At 48.1% G+C, this 22,064-nt stretch overlaps 1 protein-coding gene across 3 annotated transcripts; it reads left to right on the top strand.

The window, feature by feature from the left end:
- The first annotated feature begins 2,975 nt into the window (after positions 1–2,975).
- SCAMP5 (secretory carrier membrane protein 5) lies at positions 2,976–21,811 on the top strand. 3 transcript variants are annotated; one of them, XM_060096989.1, is made up of 9 exons: positions 2,976–3,094; positions 10,590–10,698; positions 13,140–13,193; positions 13,854–13,908; positions 14,673–14,801; positions 17,000–17,156; positions 18,245–18,346; positions 18,778–18,895; positions 19,161–21,811. In XM_060096989.1, the coding sequence occupies exons 4-9, from the start codon at positions 13,902–13,904 to the stop codon at positions 19,353–19,355; spliced, it is 708 nt and encodes a 235-aa protein (XP_059952972.1). In that variant the 5' UTR covers positions 2,976–3,094; positions 10,590–10,698; positions 13,140–13,193; positions 13,854–13,901; the 3' UTR covers positions 19,356–21,811. The 3 variants fall into 3 exon arrangements, with proteins under 3 accessions (XP_059952972.1, XP_059952970.1, XP_059952971.1); XM_060096987.1 differs by having other exon boundaries at positions 13,140–13,259; XM_060096988.1 differs by having other exon boundaries at positions 10,581–10,698; positions 13,140–13,259.
- The last annotated feature ends 253 nt before the right edge of the window (positions 21,812–22,064 follow it).

Here is a 22,064-nt window from a genome sequence, read left to right as displayed (position 1 = left end):
TAACATCTCACTCAGATATATATAGGGTTCAGTAAATGCTAATCCTCTTTTCTTTCCGGTTGTTTACTGTCCTGTAAATAGATATTCTTCCAGAGACTGTTGGGTGGACATGCCTCAACATGCCTCCTACCACAGCTGAGCAGGAAAAGATAAGCAGCCTGCAACTGGCCCTGTAGGTGACTGGATTACTGTTCCCAGTCATTTGCTCTCTCCCTGCTATAGGATTAAACATCACCACTGTTTGTCATGTCTTGCATCCTCTAGAGGGAGCAAGTCTCCCTGTTGCCCTGGCATTAGCCATAGGACATGTGTTGGTGAGTGGCATGTGAGCAGATGTGACATCCACCCCATTTGAGAAGAAACTTTAACTGTCATTGCATGGTTTGGCTCTGGCTCTTTTACTCCTGCTCTCCACCATGAGAAAGACGTGTCCCCAGAGCCTGGCACACAGTATGAGCCAGCACTTATTAGACACTTTTTGTGTACCAGGCACTGTCTCAATTGTTACCTATGTCTACACGTGTTAATTCATTTAATCCTCACAGGAACTCTAAGACATAGGTATTATTATCATCCTTATTTTACATATGTGGAAAACTAAGATTCAGTACGGGTGAGTGCCTTGCTCAAATGTACACAATTGGGAAGGGGCAGGCAGTCTGCCTTCCAGGTTTATATTCTTATTTTTTTTTTTAGATTTTACTTATTTATTTATTTATTTATTGGCTGTGTTGGGTCTTTGTTGCTGCATGCGGGCTTTCTCTAGTTGCGGCGAGCAGAGGCTACTCTTCGTTGTGGTGCGAGGGCTTCTCATTGCAGTGGCTTCTCTTGTTGCAGAGCACAGGCTCTAGACGCGCAGACTTCAGTAGTTGTGGCACATGGGCTTCAGTAGTTGTGGCTCGCAGGCTTCAGTAGTTGTGGCTTACGGGCTCTAGAGCGCAGGCTCAGTAGTTGTGGCGCACGGGCTTAGTTGCTCTGCGGCATGTGGGATCTTCCCGGATCAGGGCTTGAACCCGTGTCTCCTGCATTGGCAGGCAGATTCTTAACCACTGTGCCACCAGGGAAGCCCCTCTAGGTCCATATTCTTAATGACTGCACTATGCTGTTTCTCATAGTTAATCAACAAATGCTTGTTGAGTAAAAGTTTGTTTAAATGGCTGTAAATCCTGAAGCATTGTTTCCTTCTATTTACCCAGATTCTGAACGTACAATCCCCTGGGACAAAGATGGGCTTCTGACTTTGGACCTGAGCACTTTTCCTGCCTCAGTTGTTAGCTAAATAGGAGGCCCTTCTAATTCTCTTGATTCGGGAAAAGTCATCTGTGGATTTCAGATGGGAACCCAAATATTTCTCCTGTAGGACCCACACGGACCACAAGATATCTCCTGTAAATTCCTTGTGGATCCCAGACATCTCCACTGTAGATTTCAACATGGACCTCAGACCCCTCTCCTGGAGGCTGATGTGAACCCTATATCTTTCCTGAGGCCCACATGGACTCCCAACATCTCTCCTGCAGGAGCCATGTTTGATAACCTCCTCAGGGTCATGTTCATTTCATTGGGTCCTCTCACAACTCTGTAAGTCAGCTAAAGCTTGTCTTATAGCAGGATAGAGGGCAGTTATTATGCAAGTGAACCAGGGACAGGATCAAAAGCAGAACCTCTTTGTCCTGCCCTGTAGTCCATGACTCTTCTGTTCTGATTGGCATAGATTATGCTTCCTGCACAACACTCCATAGCCCCTGAGGCTCCCTCCCTTTCCTTGCCTCTCCTGCACTAATTCTTGTCTGCCTTTCTTCACTCTGGCCCCCATTCTATCCCAGCTGTGGGAGTGACGCCCCACTCCCAGCAGGCTGAGACCAGACAATGGACCCTTATTCTGGGCAAAGAATCCCCTCAGTGTCTCCCACCCACTGAGGCCCCCTTCCAGGCCCAGGATGGTGTGGGCGGAGGGCACTGTGGAGGGCAGGAGCCATTGGCTGGCAGGACAGAGGGTGGCCCTGGTTGTAGACATCCCACAGGAAGTTTACAATGTAAACATCACTCACAATAAAAGCCAGTCTGTCTTTCACTCCCAGCCCCATCTCTCCAAGTGGGTCTCTCTCAACCCTCATTGGTTCTGGGTTTTTAAACATTTAGCCTGATTTCTACTCACTTTCAGTGTTCATCTCTGCATAACACAGGTTCTTTCTTTCTCTCTCCCTTCCTCTCTCTCTCTCTTCCTCCCTCTCTCTCTTTCTTTTTTTGTTTTTCTTTCCAGACCTCTCCCTTTCTATCCCTCTGGGTAGTTTGTCAGTCCCTATTTCTTATCTCTTTCTCACTTCCTCATGCTCTCTCCCCTCTATCTTTCTTTGTCTTTTTTTTCCCCTCTCCAAATCTTGATCTCTCCATGTCTCTGTCTCTTCGTGTTTCTATGTCTCTATGTTCATGGCTCTCCTCTCTTGTCTTTCTATGTCTATCTTTTTTGGATTTGTGTGTCCTTGTCTATGTCTTTTTTTTTTTTGTCTCTTTATGTTTCATCTCTGATCTACCATCCTCCAACCCCTCTCTGTCACTTCGGGTCTGTGGATCTGAAGGGCTTTCACCAGTCATCACACTCCTGCTCACAAAGCTCCCTCTCATTCTTACTTTCTGGTACGTCCCAGTGGCTCCCGGGACTGGCATGGGAGGTTATTTTCCCCAGTTTACTGATTTGGAAGCTGAGGCTCTGATTGTTGGTACCAGACTCCCATTTCTGGGTCTCTTCCTCGACGTTCTCGCTTTGCTCTTGTCCCCGTGCCTGCCGACCACCTGATCTGGCCTTGCCCCTGGAACTCAGCACCTCGGACAGCTCCTGTAAGGTGAGGGGATGACCAGGCCTTCCTTCTCGCGAGTTCAGGAGGAGCGGCCCTAGAGGAAGCTCGGGAATCTCGCGAGAGCGGCTGCTGCAGGCAGGCCGGCGCGGGCGCGCGAGGAACTGGCCCCGAGGCGCGCGCACGCTCGCGCACCCCGTCCCCAGACCCGGAGCCGTTCGCGGCCGGCTCCGCGCCGCATCGTTGGGTGCATAGCAGCGCAGCGCGGCGGCCTTTCCGCAGCCGAGCGACAGCAGCGGGTGAGTCCCGGGCCTAAAGGGCCAGAAAAGGGCTTTGTAGGGAAGTTGGGCGCAGGGCGAGAGGGGGTCACCCCATCTCCAGCTTTGTACACCCTACGCTTCACCTTTGGATGCCGGGGGCAGGTCGAGCTGGAGAGGCGCAGAGTCGAGGTGACCTTCCCTGTTGGGGCGGGGGAAGAGAATCTCGGGTTCCCCAGACCCCCCAACCCCCGCCATCCCCATTTCCGGCTCCCACAGAAGGAACCCAGTCTTGGATGACGTCAGACCCCTGGATTCTGGAGCCTGGGCCTTGGGCCCTCCATACCCCCTCAGCCCCACCTGGCGTTCCCTGGAAACAGGCCTCCTCCTCCTCCTGGGGATGGCGCACGCGGCCTGGGATGGGGGCGTCTGGAGGCGGGGTGACTGTGGCCTCCTTTGGGTCCTTCCTCACAAGAGGCGCCTGCAGGTGGATGCAGGTTGTACTCCCCACCTCCCAGACCCCGCCTAAGCGAAGCGGCGGACCTTTGGACAGCTCGTCTGAACCGCTTCAGTGTTTCATGGGATGGGTGCATTGGCTTAAGCCTGTGGGCCGCCAGGACTTTGGGGTGGTGTGTTGGGGGCGCCAGATGAAGCTCATTCCAACGCTGACAGGAGTCAGTCACGAGGATTGGGGTGAGATGTTTGGGAACCCGTCTCTGCCCCTGCCTCTGGGAGCTCCTGATCCAAAGGTTGGGAAAACCAAGTATAGTCTTGAACTGAGAATTCACTATCTCAGGCAGTTCAAACCGGCAATGCCAGGATAAGGAGTTGGGGGGGGGGGCGGGCAGACTTTCCCGTGGACACTAGGAGCACAAAGAGATAGGGAGGCAAGAGGCAGTAAATAAGAGGCTTCTTGGAGGCAGTGAGATTGGGATGAGAGGAGAGGTAACAGAGGGCATTTTCGGGGAATAGTCTGGGCAAAGGCATAGAGGTGGGAATTAAGCATAGCTGTTGGGGAGCCTGGCCTGTGAGTCCAGCCACGTGACTGTGCGCATGGGGTGGAGAAGTCTGGAGAATTTTGCAGCCTGTGCCCTAACTGTTCGGCCTCCAAGGGGCAGGCCTCTGAGAGAGGGAAATGGTTCTTGCAGGGGCATGACTGGCAGAGAGATTTTGTCTGGGGCTGCACAGATCGTGCTAGTTGATATTTGATCTGGGTTTGATGAGCCTGAGTTGCTGAGAGAGGACTGACTGGTCATGGGCCACAGAAAGAGGGTCTTCTTATGTCTAGCAAACCCATGGAGAGTTAGCAGGGCCCTGGGAGGGGATCTCTGGTTAGGGGCCTTGGGCTCTGTTCCTGTTTCTTTAACCCTTTCTCTGGTGGGCTGGCTGGCCACCTCTGAACAAATTGATTCCTCTCTCTGGGTATCTCTTTGCCAGCACCTTTCTCTAGGGATGAAATAATAGGACTAAGTACCGACCTCCCTTGAGGAAGCTGCTTGTTCTAGTTTAGAGCGTTCTTCTCAGTTCTTCTACCTCTTCCTTTTCCTTTTCTCCCCCCTCCCTCTGCCTTCCTCTCCCTGTCCCTGCCCCCTCCCCACAGCAGTTCCTCTACAGGCTGCACTTCCTTCCTTGCTGACAGCCTGGAGTCTCTGAAGGTCTCCTGGAGGAAGTGTGGTATAGCAGGGTTCACAGAAGCTGTGGGCTTAGCCTGATTTGGGGAGGGCATCAGTTGCTCCACTCCTATCCCGGGAGTAGGCTTAAGCAAGAACATGATTGACCGTTCTCTGTGCCCTGCCCTGTGCTGGGTCCCTCCTGGAAGCCCCATCCATGATGGAACGAGGAAGAGATTGGATGAGAATGAGTGAGCACTTGGTGCCCAATAACTGGTTCAGAATGTAAGCAGTGGGAGGCACAGCAGGGATGTCTGGAAGGGCTTCCCAGAAGAGGTGGGATGTGAGAAAAATAGAAGGACTCAGAGGCGCTGATAGGGCTCTGGTTTAGGGTCACTGGAAGCAGACAGGATGGCTTGATATGATCTGCATGAAGCTGGGTTGTGTGGGAAGCAGGTCAGCCTGTGGTAGAGAAGCAAAAGGTGGTGGGTCGGAGGTTTGTAGCTGATTGACACAAGGTCTTGATTGCCAAGCACAGGATCAGTAGGGGCTACTGAAGAGTCATCATAGGACAGTGATAGCAATGAGGAATATTCATAGTTTGGGGACATCAGGGCTGGAGATACGGGATTGGGTGTGGGATAAGGGGACCAGAGGTAGAGCAAGAGGGGGAAACTTCCATCTTAGCAGATAGGCTCTGGGCAGATAGCAAGAAAATGACCATTTCTATGCCAAGGATGGGGGCTCGTGCTGGGGAGGAGGGAGGGCTGGTGAGTAGGGAGTCCTAGAACTAACCCCAGGTCCCTGTCCTGATCTGAGGCCAGACTTGACTCCTCTCGGCCACGGGCCTCACTCTCTTTACTGTGGGAACTTCTGTCCTCCCAACTTCACAGTTAGAAATGGAATAAATTATAGTCTGTTTTTTTGAACAAAATTCAGTTAGTATTTGCTCTCTTATTGATAACTAAGGAGGTGCTTCCTTAGGCCTACATCTTTGGGGGGATATGTAGCACCCCCAATGCCTCCCAGCGTTATGAAAACTCTCAGTTAAGGAATAAATTGCTACTTCTCCCATTTTGCAGTTTAAGAACTTTGGTTTGCAGAGGCCAGTCATTGCTGCTCCCCTCTCCCCCAACACAAGTATAAAGGCTAAGCCCTGCTATAAGAGCAGAAGAGCCTGGAACCTTCCATTCTTGTGACCTCAGCCTCCTGTAGCCCTCCCAAGCCTAAATTCTCTCTGGGCTAACCATGTACAAACAAGGCAGCCTTGCTCTGTGCTCTGGCCCTGAGTGCTGGCTTTCCCACCATCCATACTTTGCTACACTGACTTTTCTGTAACCATGGGCACACCTTTGGGAGACAGCCTGGGACCAGACGGGGGTCAGGTAGGAGCCAGGGTTAGAGCCTCCTTCCTTGAGACTCCTACAATCTAGTTATTGCCCACTCTCCCCCTGCCTCTCTTTGTTTCCCTGGAGGACATCAGTGCTGGACCACAGTCTCCCTTTCCACATCCCATTGTCTCATGGAGGGCAATGGCTCCTTTGGCCACCCTTTCTACCAGCTACACCTGAGTCTGGTCATCATTGGCATGTGGCCACCTCCAAAATCTTAAACTCCAGTATCATTCTCTGACCACAGTCCAATTTCTGCTTTACCTACTTTGGGACCTCAAGGAGACCTCAAGTTCTCTGACACCTCCATTTTCTCTATCTCATGAGCATGACACCTTCTGTGTCCTTCCTGGACTCCATGGTCCAGGATTTTAACCATTCTCTGGCTCATACCTTCAATGACCATGCCACTTTGCCTGTGCGTCCCACCCCAGCAGCAGACCCCCCAATTCTGGATTCTACACTCAGAATGTGGAAAGCTTCTGGTGGTCATCACATACCAGGGCAGTCTGGTTCTGCTTCCGTGGAGGGTCTCCAGCCTCAGCTGTCCCTCCATCACTTCTAGAAACCCCGTTCCTCTTCCCATCAGCTCTCCATTCTATTCCATGGGAGGAGTATTCCAAACTTGGACTATTATCCCAAAGTCCTTTACTCATGGAGAGGGTTAGTTGGGGGGGGGGGGTTGTATGTGGGAGTTGGAACCACACTTATGTTTCTCTACTTCTTGAATCCTAGTAGAAGGAGGGCTCCTAATCTAACATGCCCACTCTGTGCTATGGGTGCTGGCCCTACCTATCTCCTGAGATACCAGTGTCTGTCAGCTCTTTCCCCCTCTACTGAATCTTCAGCCTCTCCACTGTTTTCCTTAATAATACCTTCCTCCCAGTCTCCTATCTGGAAAAACCTTTCTAACTGTATGTCTTCCTCTAGCTGCTGTTTTAAACCTTTGGCTTTGTCTCACTAGAAAAGTGATATATGACTGTTGCAGAAATTTTAGAAAATAAAGATAAAAGAAAGACAGCAAATAACTTGTAATGTCACTATCAAGAGATCGCTACTATTAATCCTTTAGTGTATGGTGTTTCTTTGTTGACACTAATATCCTCTATGTTATATTAAAGTCTCAGCTGAGTTTTTTGATTAAAAAAATTTTTTTTAGGTCTTTATTTAATTTGTTACAATATTGCTTCTGTTTTTTTAAGTTTTGGTTTTTTGGTTGCGAGGCATGTGGGATCTTAGCTCCCTGACCAGGGATCAGACCCACACCCCCTGCACTGGAAGGCACAGTCTTAACCACTGGACCACCAGGGGTGTCCCTCAGCTGAGTTTTTTTAAAGATTAGTGCTAGACTCGTTCCTCTTCCTCTCCTCATGTTCCCTCATTTCTGGGCAGTTGACCTCTACCCCACCACTTCCTGAAGCTGTGACCTCCTAATTACCAAATCAGCCCATGTCACACCTGACCACTCTGTGGCCACGGATGTTGTTGACCTGGTTGACCAGTCATTAAAAAGGTTGAGATAACCTGTATTCATTGACATTAAACATTTTCATGAGATATTGAGTGGAAAAAAACAGGTTATAAAAGAGCGTGTACAAAATGATCTCATTTTTGTCATATATGCTTATGTATACATAAAAACCAAAAACCTAAAGGTCAGACTGTTAAAGCAGTGACCACTGAGAAGGTGGATTTTGGAAGAACTTGTATTTTCTACTTTATGCACTTTGATTTTTTTTTAACTTGCAGATATTTTTATACATGTTACTAAAAAGCAACATAATTTCATTTTATTAAAAAAGAAACTTTGAGGTTATATTTTTTAAAAGGAGAAGAAGAAGAATAGAAATCTTCAGTGGCTCGCAAGTCTCAGGATAAAGCTCAAATCCTGCTCATGGCCTTCAAGGCCAGGATGACTGGCCCCTCCCACCTTTCAACCCTATTGTTGCCTTTTCTTCCTTCCTTCCACTTTGGACTTTATCTGTGTGTGCTCTACTTCTTTCTGTTCCTTGAATTCACCATGCTGTTACTCTCCTGACCTTCCCTTTGCATGTGCTTTCCTGGTTCTTTCCTTTCCTGGCAAACTCTTATTCATCCTCCAGGATTCAGCTCTGATATCGCTTCCTCTATAAAGCCCTCCCTGGCTTTTCCAGGATGGACCAGGGAGGTCCTCTGTGTTCCCACAGCTTTGTGTACTTGCTCTCCTGGAGCACCTCTCAGGCTGTGGTGTAATTGCCCCTTGATTTAGCTGCATCCTCTACTCTTGCCACCTCACTTTCAACTCAAACGTGTCTCCCCTATTACAGAGAAAATTGAAGCAGATATGTGGGACATGCACTGTCCTTTCCAAGGCCTCAAACCTCCCCCATCTGCTTGTGTCATGTTCTCCTTCCCACCTGTTAGGATTGAGGCTTGTCCCACCTCTTTGCACTGGACCTCATGTTTCTCCCCCTTTCAGGGCTTTGCTCCATTAATTAACCTCTGTCTCTATTGTAATTGCACCTCTTCCCTGGATCTTTCACACCTCTAGCTTATTAACATCCTAAACAAACAACCCTCAGACATAGTCTTCCCTGGACCCCATAGCCCACCCAGGTAGTACCCTGTCTCTGTTCTCTTCCAAGGCAGGCTTCTTCAACGTGCTGTCCACACCTGCTCTCAGCTTACGTGTTCAACTATTTAATTTGGCTGCTACTAGCCCCTTCCACCCCTCCCCCCAACTCCCAGCTACCACCGCCACCAAAGTAGTCCTTGCTGGGGTCACAGGTGACTTGCTGTTGTTGAGCGTACTGAACATTTTTCAGTCCAGCCCTTTCCATGCTGGACCTCTCAGTGGCATCTGTCATATTTGTCCACTCTCTACTCCTGGCTTTGGAGACTTCACACTCTCCTGGTTTTCCTCCTGCCTCATCAGCTGCTCCTACTCATTCTTTGCCAGCTCATCCTCTTCTGCCTGACTTTTCTTTTTTTTTTTTAAACAGGTAATACATTTACCTGATTCATAATTCAAAAAGATGTCCTAAATTTCATCAATTCTAAGATGAACATTTTGATATTTCCGAAAACATTTTAATGTCTGTGTCTTTAAGAGTTTGGCATCTTATCATTATAAGTTGGTGGCATTTTTTTCTTTCTTTTGTTCAATAAGATAATGATCTATCTTAAAATTGATGGTGTCTTGGATTTGATGGTATAAAGATACATAGTAAAAATTTCCTCCCTCCTACTCCCCTACTCCGCACGTATTCAGTTCCTCTGGCCCCCAGGAACCACAACTATTTTTTTCCTGATGTCCTACTAGAGATTCTTTGTGCATATATTACCAAATGCAACTGTATATATCCCCCTCCTGACTTAAAAGTATTTATTTATTTATTTTTAAATTTTTATTTTATTATTTTTTTTAAAATATTTATTTATTTATTTATTTGGTAGTGCCAGGTCTTAGCTGTGGCTTGCCAGCTCCTTAGTTGCAGCACATGGGCTCCTTAGTTGCTGCAGGCGGGCTCCTTAGTTGTAGCTCCAGGCTTCTTAGTTGTGGCATGCAAACTCTTAGTTGCAACATGCATGTGGGATCTAGTTCCCCGACCAGGGATTGAACCCGGGCCCCCTGCATTGGGAGCGCCAAATCTTATCCACTGCACCACCAGGTCCCTTTATTTATTTTTATGAAGTATAATTGCCATACATTATTTTCAAGTGTACAACATAATGATATTTATACAACATAATATTTGTATATATTGTGAAATGATCACCACAATAAAACTAGTTAACATCCACTGCCACACATAGTTACAGAATTTCTTTTACTTGTGATGAGAACTTTTAAGATTTACTGTCTTAGCAACTTTCACATATGCAGTACAGTGTTATTAACTGTAGTCACCATGCTGTACCTTACATCCCTGTGATTTATTTACTTAGAACTGGAAGTTTGTACCTTTTGACCCCCTTCACCCATTTCACCCACCCCTCAGCCCCCGCCTCTGGAAACCACCAATCTGTTCTCTATGGATGAGCTTGGTTTTTTGTTTGTTTGCTTTTTAAAACTTTATTTTGTTATAGATTCCACAAATAAGTGAGATCATACACTATTTAGCTTTCCTTGTCTGACTTATTTCACTTAGCATAATGCTCTCAAGGTCCATTCATGTCACAAATGGCAAGATTTCATTCACCAACCTTTGGTATCTCATCCTTCTTATAACAGCCATTCTAACACGTGTGAGGTGATATCTCATTGTGGTTTTGATTTGCATTTCCCTGATGATTGATTAGTGATGTTGGGCATCTTTTCATGTATTGATACACGTTGGCCATCTGTATGTCTATTTCCCCAACTTTTTATTTTGAAAAATTTCAAAGCTACAAAAAGTTTAAAGAACAGTGCAATGAACACCTGTACTAGGGTACTTCACCTAGATTCACCAGCTGTTAACATTTCGTGACATTTGCTTTGTCTATCAACATCTCTGATTTTTTTTTTTTTTTTTTTTTTTTTTTGGCCGTGCCTCGTGGCTTGAGGGATCTTAGCTCCCTGACCAGGGATTGAACCCGGGCCCACAGCAGTGAAAGCGCCGAGTCCTAACCACTGGACCACCAGGGAATTCCCTATCTGATTTTTTTGCAGAACCATTTGAAAGTAAGTAGCAGACAAGACACTGTATTTCTAAATATGTCAGCATGTTATCTCCTAAGAACAAAGATATTCTCCTATGTAACCACAACACCTAAGAAATTTAACATTGAACAATGATATCTACTGTTCAGTCTATATTCAAATTTCTCTACTTGTCCTAAAAATGTCCTTTATAGCTGTGATTTAAAAATCCAGGACCAGTCATTGAAGTTGGTTGCATGTCTCTTTAGTCTCCTTTAATTTAGATGAGTCCCTTTAACAATTTTTATCTTTCACTACATTAACGTTTATCTTGGAGAATTTCCCACAGTCTGGATTCGTCAGATTCTTTTTCTTAATAATTATTTTTAGATTAAAGATTTTGGCAGTAATACTGCATTGATGATCTTATGTCCTTCTGTGTGTATCACATCATGAGGCACATAATGTCCTTTTGTCCCATTATCAGAAATGCTAAGTTTGGTCACTTGGTCTGCCAGATCCTCTCATTATAGAAGTACCTTTTCTCTCTTGTGATGAATAAATAATCTGGGGGGTGACACTCAGACTGTGTGACTCCCCTCTTCCCTAACCACCTTCCACCCAGTGGTTTAAGCAGCCATTGATAATCCTTACCTGTATCAGTTCTGCTTAGGGGTTGCAAAATAATGATTTAAAAAATTATGTCATTCTTTCTATATTAGAACTTTTCTTTCCCTCCTCCCTCTCTTTTGTGTATTATAGTTCACTTATGCATTCTTTTCAGTGTGTTATGATCCATTACTGACGTTACTCATTTTTTCTCCAGCTTTTTATTTTGAAAACTTTAAACTAAAGTTGAAAGAATGCAAGGGACACTCATATAACTTCACTCAGATTCACCAATTGTTAGCATTTGCCACATTTGCTTTGATTCTGTCTATATCTATCCATTCATTATTTCTTATTTTTCTGAACTATTTGAAGCAAGTTTCAGATATCACGGTACTTTATCCCTAAGCACTTGAGCACATATTTCCTAAGAAAAAGGACATTTTCCTACATAACCTCAATAACATTATCACACCCAAGAAATGTAACATAGACATAATAATATTATCTAGAGTCTATATTCAAGTTTCCTCTGATATCCCAGTGTTTCCCTCTTGAACCAGGATTCAATCAAGGGTTACACATCAGTTTTTGTTGCCATGTAGCTTTTATTTTTTTTTTAATATTTTATTTATTTATTTGGCTGCACCAGGTCTTAGTTGTGGCACACAGGATCTTTAGTTGCAGCGCTTGGGCTCTTTAGTTGTGACATGTGAACTCTTCGTTGTGGCATGCACGTGGGATCTAGTTCCCTGACCAGAGATCGAACCTGGGTCCCCTGCACTGGGAGTGCAGAGTCTTATCCACTAGACCAGGGGTCCCCAACCCCCCTCGCCCATCAGTCTGCAGCCCGAGGCCTGTTAGGACCCGGGCCGCACAGTGAGAGAGCGAAGCTTCATCTGCCGCTCCCCATCGCTTGCATTACCGCCTGAACCACCCCCACCCCCCTACCCCTGCACCGTGCATGGAAAAATTGTCTTCCGCGACACTAGTCCCTGGTGCCAGAAAGGTCAGGGACCGCTGCACTAGACCACCAGGGAATTCCCCAACAACCTTTCATCCAGTGAAAGATTTAGCGGCCACTGAGGATCCTTGTCTGAATCAGCTATTACATTCATGATTGCAAAATTAAGAGATTTTCTAATTCTGTCACTCCTACACTTAGTGCTAACATTCTTCTGAAAAGAATAGCTTTCTTTCTTCCTTCCTCCCTCTTCTTTTTAAAAATAAGAGTGTCACTTTGGACTCACGGATTATTTTTTAATAATGTTATATTACTGTCATTATTTTTCATGCTCTTAATTCTCCCAAATATGGCTGGTGGTAGCTCCTTCAAACTGGTGTCCTCTTGACACCAATTAGTTGAATTCCTTCTTGCTTCTGGCACCACAAGATGTTTTAGGCTAATGTTGTATTTCCTTGTCCTGGCTTGGGACCAGCCACATATTTTTAAAGTCATGAGTTCATATTGATGCCTCCAATTCAAATCCAACATCACAGGACTCTGTCTTACCTTCCTATATTCCATATTCTGTCTCCATACCTAACACTGAGAACCCAGGTTCCAACAACATGACACATTCTCTCATATGCTGTCTGCTACAGTTCACATGACAGAGTTTCAGAATCATCACACTAGTACCAACAGTAACAGTAAACCTGCTAAGATTTCAGATTTCTTTCCAGTTGTTTTTGATCTTGAGATATATCCCTCTAAGAGAACACAGAGTACTGAGATGAAGTCACTTGGCTAATTCTTTTTCCTGTGTGATTGTGTTATCAATTCACAGTATAGATAGCTTCGTTTGTTTTTGTTTATTTCAATTTTAATGGTTCTCTCCAATTTCTTTTTTGTTTGTTTCTGTTTTTGGCAGCATTTCAAGGCTTGTGGGTTCTTAGTTCCCGGACCAAGGATCAAACCCAGCCCCGTGAGTGAAAGTGCCAAGTCCTAACCACTGAACCACCAGGGAATTCCTTGCTTTTTCTACTTAACAGTATGTCCTGGAAATCATTCCATAGCAGTTCATAGAGATCATCTTCATTCTTTTTTACATCTATATATTACTCCATTGACTGATGTACCATAGTTTATTCAAACAGTTGCATTTAGGTTGTTTCCAACATTTTGCTATTGCAAAATAGTGTCATGTTGAATAACATGTATTTGTTGTTTCTTACTTGTGGGTAAATAACTAGAAGTAGGATTCTGGGGATAAAAGCAAAAAATGTTTTTATTCTCCTCTCTCCTCCTTTTTTTTCTTTTTTTCAATATGAAAGGTAGCATAAACTATTCTATGTCTTGCATTTTTTCAACTACTTATAATTGTGGAGTTCTTTCCATATCAGTTTTTTTTTTTTTGACAGATTTTATTTATTTATTTATCTATCTATCTATTTATTTATTTATTTTTGGCTGCACTGGGTCTTCGTTGCTGCTCTGTGAGGTGGGAGCTGCCTCCGGTTCATTCCACCATGGAAATGTGAGATGAATCCTGCTCCAGGGAGTTTCCAGCCTGGCTGGGACTAAGAGAAGGACTAGGTTGGGTGAGCCATGATCCTCAACCTTCTCTGGCTCTTTTTCCTTCCAGTTCAGGATAAAGAGAAGTGGACAGGCCGCTGGGCTGGCTGGTGCCATCATGTCAGGTAAGGAGAGGGTGGGCCACTTGCGTAGGATGTAACAGTGAACTTAGGGTAGGGGTCCCTTTACGCCCCCTAGTTTTTGAAGGTCAGGTTCTTTCTGTCCTCTTGCCCCTGGATTTCCCCTGGTTCCCCATGGAGGCCTATTTATCCAAGACCCTCACTGTCTAGCCCTCTGTCAGACCTCTGACCATGGGGACCAGGGGTAGCGCATCCTGATGCTCTGGTCCTATTGTCTGTCTGACTTATAAGTGACATGGGTGGCTCAGTCTCCATCCTCTCTGTCACCATTACTCTCTAATACTCTGAGACCTTTTCCTTCTGGTTTCTGAGTTGTCTGGTTTCCAAAGGCTCAGAGCTGGAGGGACCTGTAGGGACTATCTAGTTTGACCCCCACCCCACTGGATAAACTGAGGTCTGGAGAGGGGTAGTGACTCACCCAAGAGCATGAGTGTTGGAGTGGAAGCTAGAACCCACGTACCCAGACTCACCATGCTGCTTCCTCTACCTGGAACTGATCCCCCACTGAAGAGGGTGCTGCACCTCTGATGGACAGTGTTTATTGTTTTTATTCTTCTGAGAGACAGTGACACTGCCTCAGGGCTACTTTGGGAGACCTGAGGCAGTGGGGATAGCTGGGTGGGGATAGCAAAGTGGCCTGTGCCCACAGGGGCCAAGATCGCAGCCCAGGCCAGGGAAAGAGTGATCATATTGGACCATCAGGGAGGGGAACGTTCAGGGTGATACCATATGATGTGCCTCGCCCACAGAGAAAGTGAACAACTTCCCACCATTGCCCAAATTCATCCCGCTCAAGCCATGTTTCTACCAAGACTTTGAGGCGGATATCCCTCCTCAGCATCTCAGCATGACCAAGCGCCTCTACTACCTCTGGATGCGTGAGTGCTGTGGGATGGGGGTGGGCCATAGCTGGGGAATGGGGGAGGGGGAAGGCTGGCGGGTGCTGGGCATTGGGACGGGGTCCCCACAGGCCCGGTGTCCTTCAGCCTCACTTGCAGCATCTGTGTGGGCCAGTAAGCCTTTCCCTCCCTGACTCCTGCAGGCTCCTCTCCTGGGCCGACTCCCCAGCTAGGCCTCAGTTTCCCTCAACCTCCCATCTAGGCCTCTCCCCATCTCCCAGTCACAGAGCAGCTGGGTGGGGGTCTCTGTCTGCGGTGTAATTCCTCATTTCTTCTTCTCCTTCTCCTTTTCACTGGAGTAGTTTTCCAGGGAACCTCTGATGACTGCCTCAGGATTCTGGATTTGGAGAGGAATCCTCCCCTCAAAGCCTCATTTTTCTTGCTTTCTCTGGAAAATTGCTCAAAAAGAACATTCAGCTGGGATTTAGGAGATATGGGAGGAGGCTGGGCTTGTCACTCCACTTCCCAAGTGGCAGGTTCCTCATTTATAGGAAAGAGGGTATTGTCTCAGTGATCGCTGTGGTTCCACGTAGCTCTGTGTTGCGTCTAGAGTTTTAATGTTCTAAGATTTTGAGGTTGAGAGTTTAAAAGCCCCAACTTCTCATGGTCTGTGGCAGTAGAATAATTACGGCCAGGGCACTAGATCAAGTGAGCTGGAGAGAGGTGGGACTGGGAAGAGAGATGTAAACCAATATAAAAGCAGTTTAATGTCTGTTCTATGTAAAGAGCAAATAAACTCAGTGAGAACACCAAGGTTCCAGGAAATCTGGGGGCAGTAAACAGGGATGGAGGAAATACAGCTGAAACCCACAGAAAGAAATGCTTACCCTCAATGTGAGGGGCCCTGAGAAGGGTGTACCTTCACAGGTGACAGCGTTGTCAGGCCCGACTTGGGGAGCACTGGCCCTGGGCTCTGCGGACTCTGCCCCTGAGAGGATCTCATCCAGGAGCTGGATTTAAGGGCTATAAATATCTTTCTAAGTCCTCACTAGGTGCCCGCCAGATGCTGTGTTCCCAAGGAAGTGTATATAACCCTTGAGATGCTTCAGGGTTCTATTCAGAAGCCAAGACCATAGATACCTGGCTGTTTGAGGCCAAGATTAAGCGTGCCTTCCTTTATTTATTCAATAAGTCTTTGTGGGGCCTTAAATGGACTCAGTCTAATGTTCGAGGAAAGGAGCACCCTTATGTCAGATGACCTGGGTGTGTGTGAGTGACAGCATCAGATGAGGAGACTTGAGGTCCCTGCTGGCTGTGACTCAAGGATACAGTGATTCCAAGGTTCAGCTAGATTATGTGGGCACAGAGGAGGGGGAGCCTGGGTGTCACTCTCGGGGAGCTTCTAGTTTGGTTGATGGGCTGGGATTTGTACTTGGGGAAGCATGAGAGTGCCCAAATGTTCAGGAGGTCAGAGGGATGGGAGATGAATAAGGCTGCAGTAGTGAAAGAAGGCTTCTTGGAGGAGGTGGCATAATAGTTGTCTAAGAAATGGATTAAAGAAAGACAGATCCCAGCCACTGCTGCCTGCCCTATTTAAGTGTGCAGCGGATGGTACAATGGCTTAAAGAGATGTTACCTTTTACTTTCCCCTTTTCATGCCCTACCTTGCAAGAGAAGATGGAAGATGGGTTTCCTGTGCCTTGGGCTTGGTGATTGCTATGGGTCTGGGATGGCCAGGGGCTGAGGCCATTCTTATAAGGAGAAATTCTTATAAGGAGAAGAGCATTTCTCCCAGGCTGAGGCTTTGGGGCCCTTCAACAGGGCTTGCTGGGCTGAGGCTCTGAGCTCCTGATCTGGAGACTCTGTTCTCTGGATTTCTCAGGTCCCCAGGAACGGGTGTGGGAAGGGGTTGGTCTGAGCTCCCAGTTTTCTTTCTCACAGTCTGTACTCCCTGTGTGTGTGTGTGTATGTATATGTGTGTCTTGTGTACCTGTGTGTGTGTATTCACTGATGTGACTTGTGGGTGTGACTCTGTACAAATGCGGTTTGCATGTGTGTTTGTATGTGTCTTCATCTTTCTGTGCTTGTGCTGTTTGCCTGTGTTTGATTGTGGGTCTGTGTTGAGTTGTGGGGGATGTGTGTGTGTCTGGGTGCTCATATATTTCTTCATGGGCCTTGGTGTCTGTGTGTGTGTCTGGTGTCTGTCTCTGTGTGTGCATGTGCTCCTGGGTCTGCAGTGAATAGCGTAACGCTGACCGTGAACCTGGTGGGCTGTCTCGCGTGGCTGATCGGAGGCGGGGGAGCTACCAACTTTGGCCTCGCCTTTCTCTGGCTCATCCTCTTCACACCCTGCTCCTACGTCTGCTGGTTTCGGCCCATTTACAAGGCCTTCAAGTAAGTGATGGGTGCTGAACCCCAGCTCCTAACCCTGTCTCTTTGCCCATCTCCACTGTCTCTTCTCTACATATTTTTAATTTTTTTTTTTTTTTTTTTTTTTGTGCCATCCTGCAAACTCACTTTCCCTTTGTTTACCCTCAGCTCAAACTGCCAGGTAGGATTTAGGCTTCCTGAGAGCTCTAGGCTGGGGTGAGAGGGCTGGAAGTTAGAACCTTTCTCTTAGTTCCTTCCTTCCTCACTCTTCCCTTGGGTGGGGGCAACATAGAAACCAGGCCTGTTCTTGTTTACCCTTCCCCAGGCAGCTAGCTGCATGATAAGTTTTGCCAATGGGGCTACCTCTCTTGATGGAGCTGTCCATCCTTGTACCCGTGGGGCTAGCTGATTTGGCGCCAAGTGGACCATCTATCCACGTGCCAATGGAACAAGCCATCCATGTGCCACTGACACTATGTGCTAATGAGGGCATCCAACTCTGTGCCAAAGGGATTCCCCACCCATGTATCAGTAGGGCTAGCTGTCTTAGTGCCAATGGGTGTCTGCCTTGTGTCAAGTGGGATTTTCAATCTTTGTGCCAATGGAGTGACCCTCTCAGTGCCAGTGTGATCTCAAATATCTTTGCCTATTGGACCCATCCATGTATGTGCCAATTAGGCTATAATCTTGGTGCCAGTAGTGTGTCCGTTCTTGTGCCAATGACACTTTCTATCTTATGGGACCATCCATCCATGTACCTAGATGTCTTGGTGCCAGTAGGGCTGTCCAACCCTTTGACAATGGGTTTGTTTATTCCTGCCACAGTGGACCCATCTATTTCTGTGCCAATGGGGCCAACCATCCATGTACCAGTGAGTGGTGCATTCATAAGGAGATCTCTCCCTATATAATGTTGTACACACAGGCCTAACACATGGAAACTTGCAAAGATCCATGGGTAAACGCTGTCCTGTTTTGGCCTCTTAACTAAGGCCTTTAAATGTCTTCTCTCTATTGTGTACCCACTTAAACTTGGAAGGACTTAGAAGTCTTGAAGGCAGGGAAGCCCTGGCTCTCTACCCAGGTGATGGAAACCATCTCCTCTGTTGCAGGACTGACAGCTCCTTCAGCTTCATGGCATTCTTCTTCACCTTCATGGCCCAGCTGGTCATCAGCATCATCCAGGCTGTGGGCATCCCAGGCTGGGGTGTCTGGTAAGAGACGGGGTGTCTGGGACTGACCCAGGGCTAGCAAGGTGGCACCTGGGGTGTGTCCTTTGCTTACTTCTGTGGGCTAAGCTGCCTAGCCTGTGGGAACACCATGAGTTATTGGAAGTGTGAAAGGATTCAGGATAGTTTATAGTAAACAGAGCCATAGCATCAGAGGGGAATGAGAACCTTGCAGTGGTTTTTAGGAGTGCTGAGGAGTATCAAACATCATGAGATTAAACTGAGGGAAGGAAGCCTTATGTCTGAGGAGCTTGTTTCCTGAGCCAAGGGTTCTTTCTGAACCACTGACACAGGCCCTTTGCATCCAATGATATCGTCTCTCCCTGTGACAATGAGATGGTCCCTTACTCTAGTGGGGAGGCTCCTGGGTACCCCTCACCATGCAAGGCAGCCCCACAGCTGGCCTATTTCTGCAGCGGCTGGATCGCTACCATTTCCTTCTTCGGAACAAACGTTGGCTCAGCGGTGGTGATGCTCATTCCCACGGTCATGTTCACGGTCATGGCTGTCTTTTCCTTCATTGCCCTCAGCATGGTATGTGGTCACCTCAAGGGTTAGAGGGTGGTGTTGGGGAGGGACTGTGATCTGTAACAACCCTTCTCCCAAGTTACAAGAGGACCCAGGGGTCTTCCAAGGGACTCACTCTGGAATGGCTTGGTGGACTTTGCTCCCAGTGCACAGGGCATGGGTGGGAGGGAGGACTGGCTTTTACGGTGACTTTTCTCTGGCTCCCATGTCTTTTCTGGATGGGCTGCCTCTTCCCTTTGATTAACCCTTCCTTGTGCTCCTCATTCTACAGGTTCATAAATTCTATCGGGGCAGCGGGGGGAGTTTCAGCAAAGCTCAGGAGGAGTGGACCACGGGGGCATGGAAGAACCCGCACGTGCAGCAGGCGGCCCAGAATGCAGCCATGGGGGCGGCGCAGGGTGCCATGAATCAGCCGCAGACTCAGTATTCTGCCACCCCCAACTACACATACTCCAATGAGATGTGAACGAGCCAAGCCTACCAGAAGCTGGCTGGGGGCCGGTGGAACGGGGGCTCAAGCCACACGTTGTGGTGACCAAGCAGGGTTCCCCCTTCTCTTTTTCTCCTCCTCCACTTTGTACAAAGAATCAGATATAAATATATATATATATATATATATATATATATATGTTTATCTTCTCCCCCACACCCTTGTATTCACGTGGAGCTGTCCCGTGCGGTGATAGCTGTGTCTGTGTCCCCTTGTGAATAGTGTGCAGTGAAGGTCTCTGTTGTTGTGGTGCTAGATGTACGTTTAGAACTAAGCCAGCCCCCCACCCTCCACCAGGCTGCCCCCTCTGACCTTGGCCCAGGGACCCTTCATGGGGCAGGGGGAGGCATAGCAGAAGAGCCTGGCCCCCTCCCAAGGGTTATGAGCTGAAACTGTTTCACTTTTGGTCTTACTGGGAAGCAGCAGTATTTAGAACTCATGGGGATGGTAGTGGGGAGAGTGGAGACCTGCAGAGGATCTTCTTCTGCTCCTTCTGATCCAGGTCTCTCCCCGCCACCGCCCCCAACCTCCTCCTCCCCTCCTCTCTTCCTGCTGTCAGATTCCTGTGGTCCCTTCTTCTGCCCAGGGTCTCTCTCTTCTCTATGTGGCTTTTCTTTGTCTTCTCCAAGGTTGAGTGTCCCAGTTGTATCTGCTCCTGAGACTGAGCCCCTTCCCAGATCCAGGAAACAGACAGGGGAGCTGAGCCTTAGCCCTGATGTGGGAGGGCCCACAGCCGGAGATGTGGAGCCCACCTGGGTACCTGAATCCCAGGGGATGGAAATGCAAGGCAGGCTCCTCTCTTCCCTGCTTTGCCTTCCCCTCCTTCTCTTCCCAGAGCCCCGTTGAGCCCCGTCTGCCTATGTCCCGGCTGTGGCCTGATTCTCCTACCCTACCCCTACTGTGTTCTAGGTTGCATCTGCCATCCATAAGGGCAGATTCCACTACCTTCCCTGAAGAGCTAGGTAGTGTCCAGGCAATTTTCAGGTGTAAAGGTGCAGCTGGAGCAGAGGGTATGTAAATAGCTACTGGTCCCTGGGTGTCGTTTGTTTGGCCCAAGCCCACTGGGCAGGTGCTAGGTGTCTCTGAATGACCACTGGATTCCTGGGAGCAATAGCTGCTCTGTTTGGGTCTGATAGAAGGGATAGGCTCAGAGGGCTGGTTCTGGAGGGAAGATCAGAGGAGAAGGCAGGCAGGGCCCGGTGAGAGGGGATCATGCATCGCCCCCACCCCAGCTCACTCTTGGTCATGGGGCAGTTCTGGGCACTTGAACTCAAGGCCCAGGAAGAAGCACAGGCCCAATCCTATGTGGAAGCACAATGGCTGGAATGTGATTTCAGTTTAGGTGGGGTGGGAGGGGAGATTCTCTGGCTCTTGTTTTTTTTCAAATCAAGATTACTTGCTTCCCTCTGCCTACTAGACTTGATTCTTGGCCCTTCCTCACCCTGTCAGCAACCCCTTTCCTTTCCAGGCCAGTGACTGCAGGCCTGTTCTGTCCCAGGCATTGTGAGAATGTTGTTGGTAGAGGCCCTGGCTCTCTCGGAGGCCTGGAGGGGAGTGGGTTCTCACCCAAGGAGCAGCTGCCCATTTCTCACTCACTGCCCCCACCTCCCACCTGGGCTATTTGTCTTGAAAAAACCAAACCCCGCCTGGCCACTCTGGGTGGCTCCAGCTTAGAACCTAACACCTGGATTTCCAGGTGCCATCCTGAGCTTTGAGCTCCAGGTACTTCATTTTTCTATAAGGGGAGCTAGGGCCTCTGGGAAGTTATCTTCCTAATGGTCCCTTAGGCTTGGGCCAGAATGTGATTGGCTCTCTCCTCTACCACTTTCTCTGCAGAAAGCAGTTGTCACAGCCCCTAGTATCTGAAAAGAGACCCTAGGTCTAGGTTCTTCCTCCCGTTTCCTTTCTCCCCTCCCAGACCTCTGGCTCCCTTTCCTCTTTGTCTCTGTGGTAACTCTAGGAGGCCTGTGGTCCAGTTGCCAGCCCAGCATCCTTGACCTGTTGGATGCCACCTCCAGTCGATTTCCTGTCCTACCCGCCCTTTCTCTTTCCTGGCTTAGACCTGTATGGCCATGCCCTGGCTCTGCCCTTAGGAAGACCTGCTACCTGTGTGTGGCCCAGCTTGTCCAGGCCCTGGGTTGCTGCATCTCCAGGCAACTATGCACTTTCCTGGGGAGGGAGCCAGTATGAGAAGTGGGGGCTGGGCACAGATTCATCTCTGCTGGATGGTCTGGCTTGAGGGTTGGGTGGAAGAAGGCCCAGGTCAGTCTGGAAATCCTCAGGTCTTTGGCCAGCCAGTCACCTGCTTTTGCATTCTGCTGGTGCCCCCTGCCCCTCCTTGTTTCTGGGAGACACAGACCATTCTCCAACTGGCAGTTGACCTGCCTGAGCCAATGTGTCTGTCAGTGGTAACTGAATGAACCATAATAAAGGGGAACATTTGGCCCTCTGTGTCCTGCTGTGTCATGTGTCTTCATGTGGGCCTGTGTGGAGCCTCACCGTGGGCTGTAGGCAATGGGGGTAGGGTGGTTTGAGTGGATCTGTGGCCTGTCATTCCCAGAGGCCAAAAGTCACACACCTCTGTGTGGTTCTTTCTCTGAGGCAGCCTCGAAATTGCCACAGAGGTCTTCTGCCTGTTAGGAGGAGGAGTTCTGAGTTCCCTGAGGAAGAAGTAGAAGGCTGGAT

The sequence above is a fragment of the Mesoplodon densirostris genome, chromosome 4 (assembly GCF_025265405.1).
Source record: "Mesoplodon densirostris isolate mMesDen1 chromosome 4, mMesDen1 primary haplotype, whole genome shotgun sequence".
NCBI classification, from domain to species: domain Eukaryota; kingdom Metazoa; phylum Chordata; class Mammalia; order Artiodactyla; family Ziphiidae; genus Mesoplodon; species Mesoplodon densirostris.
The sequence above is the reverse complement of the archived record's forward strand: the minus strand, read 5'-3'. Positions and strand labels throughout refer to the sequence as shown.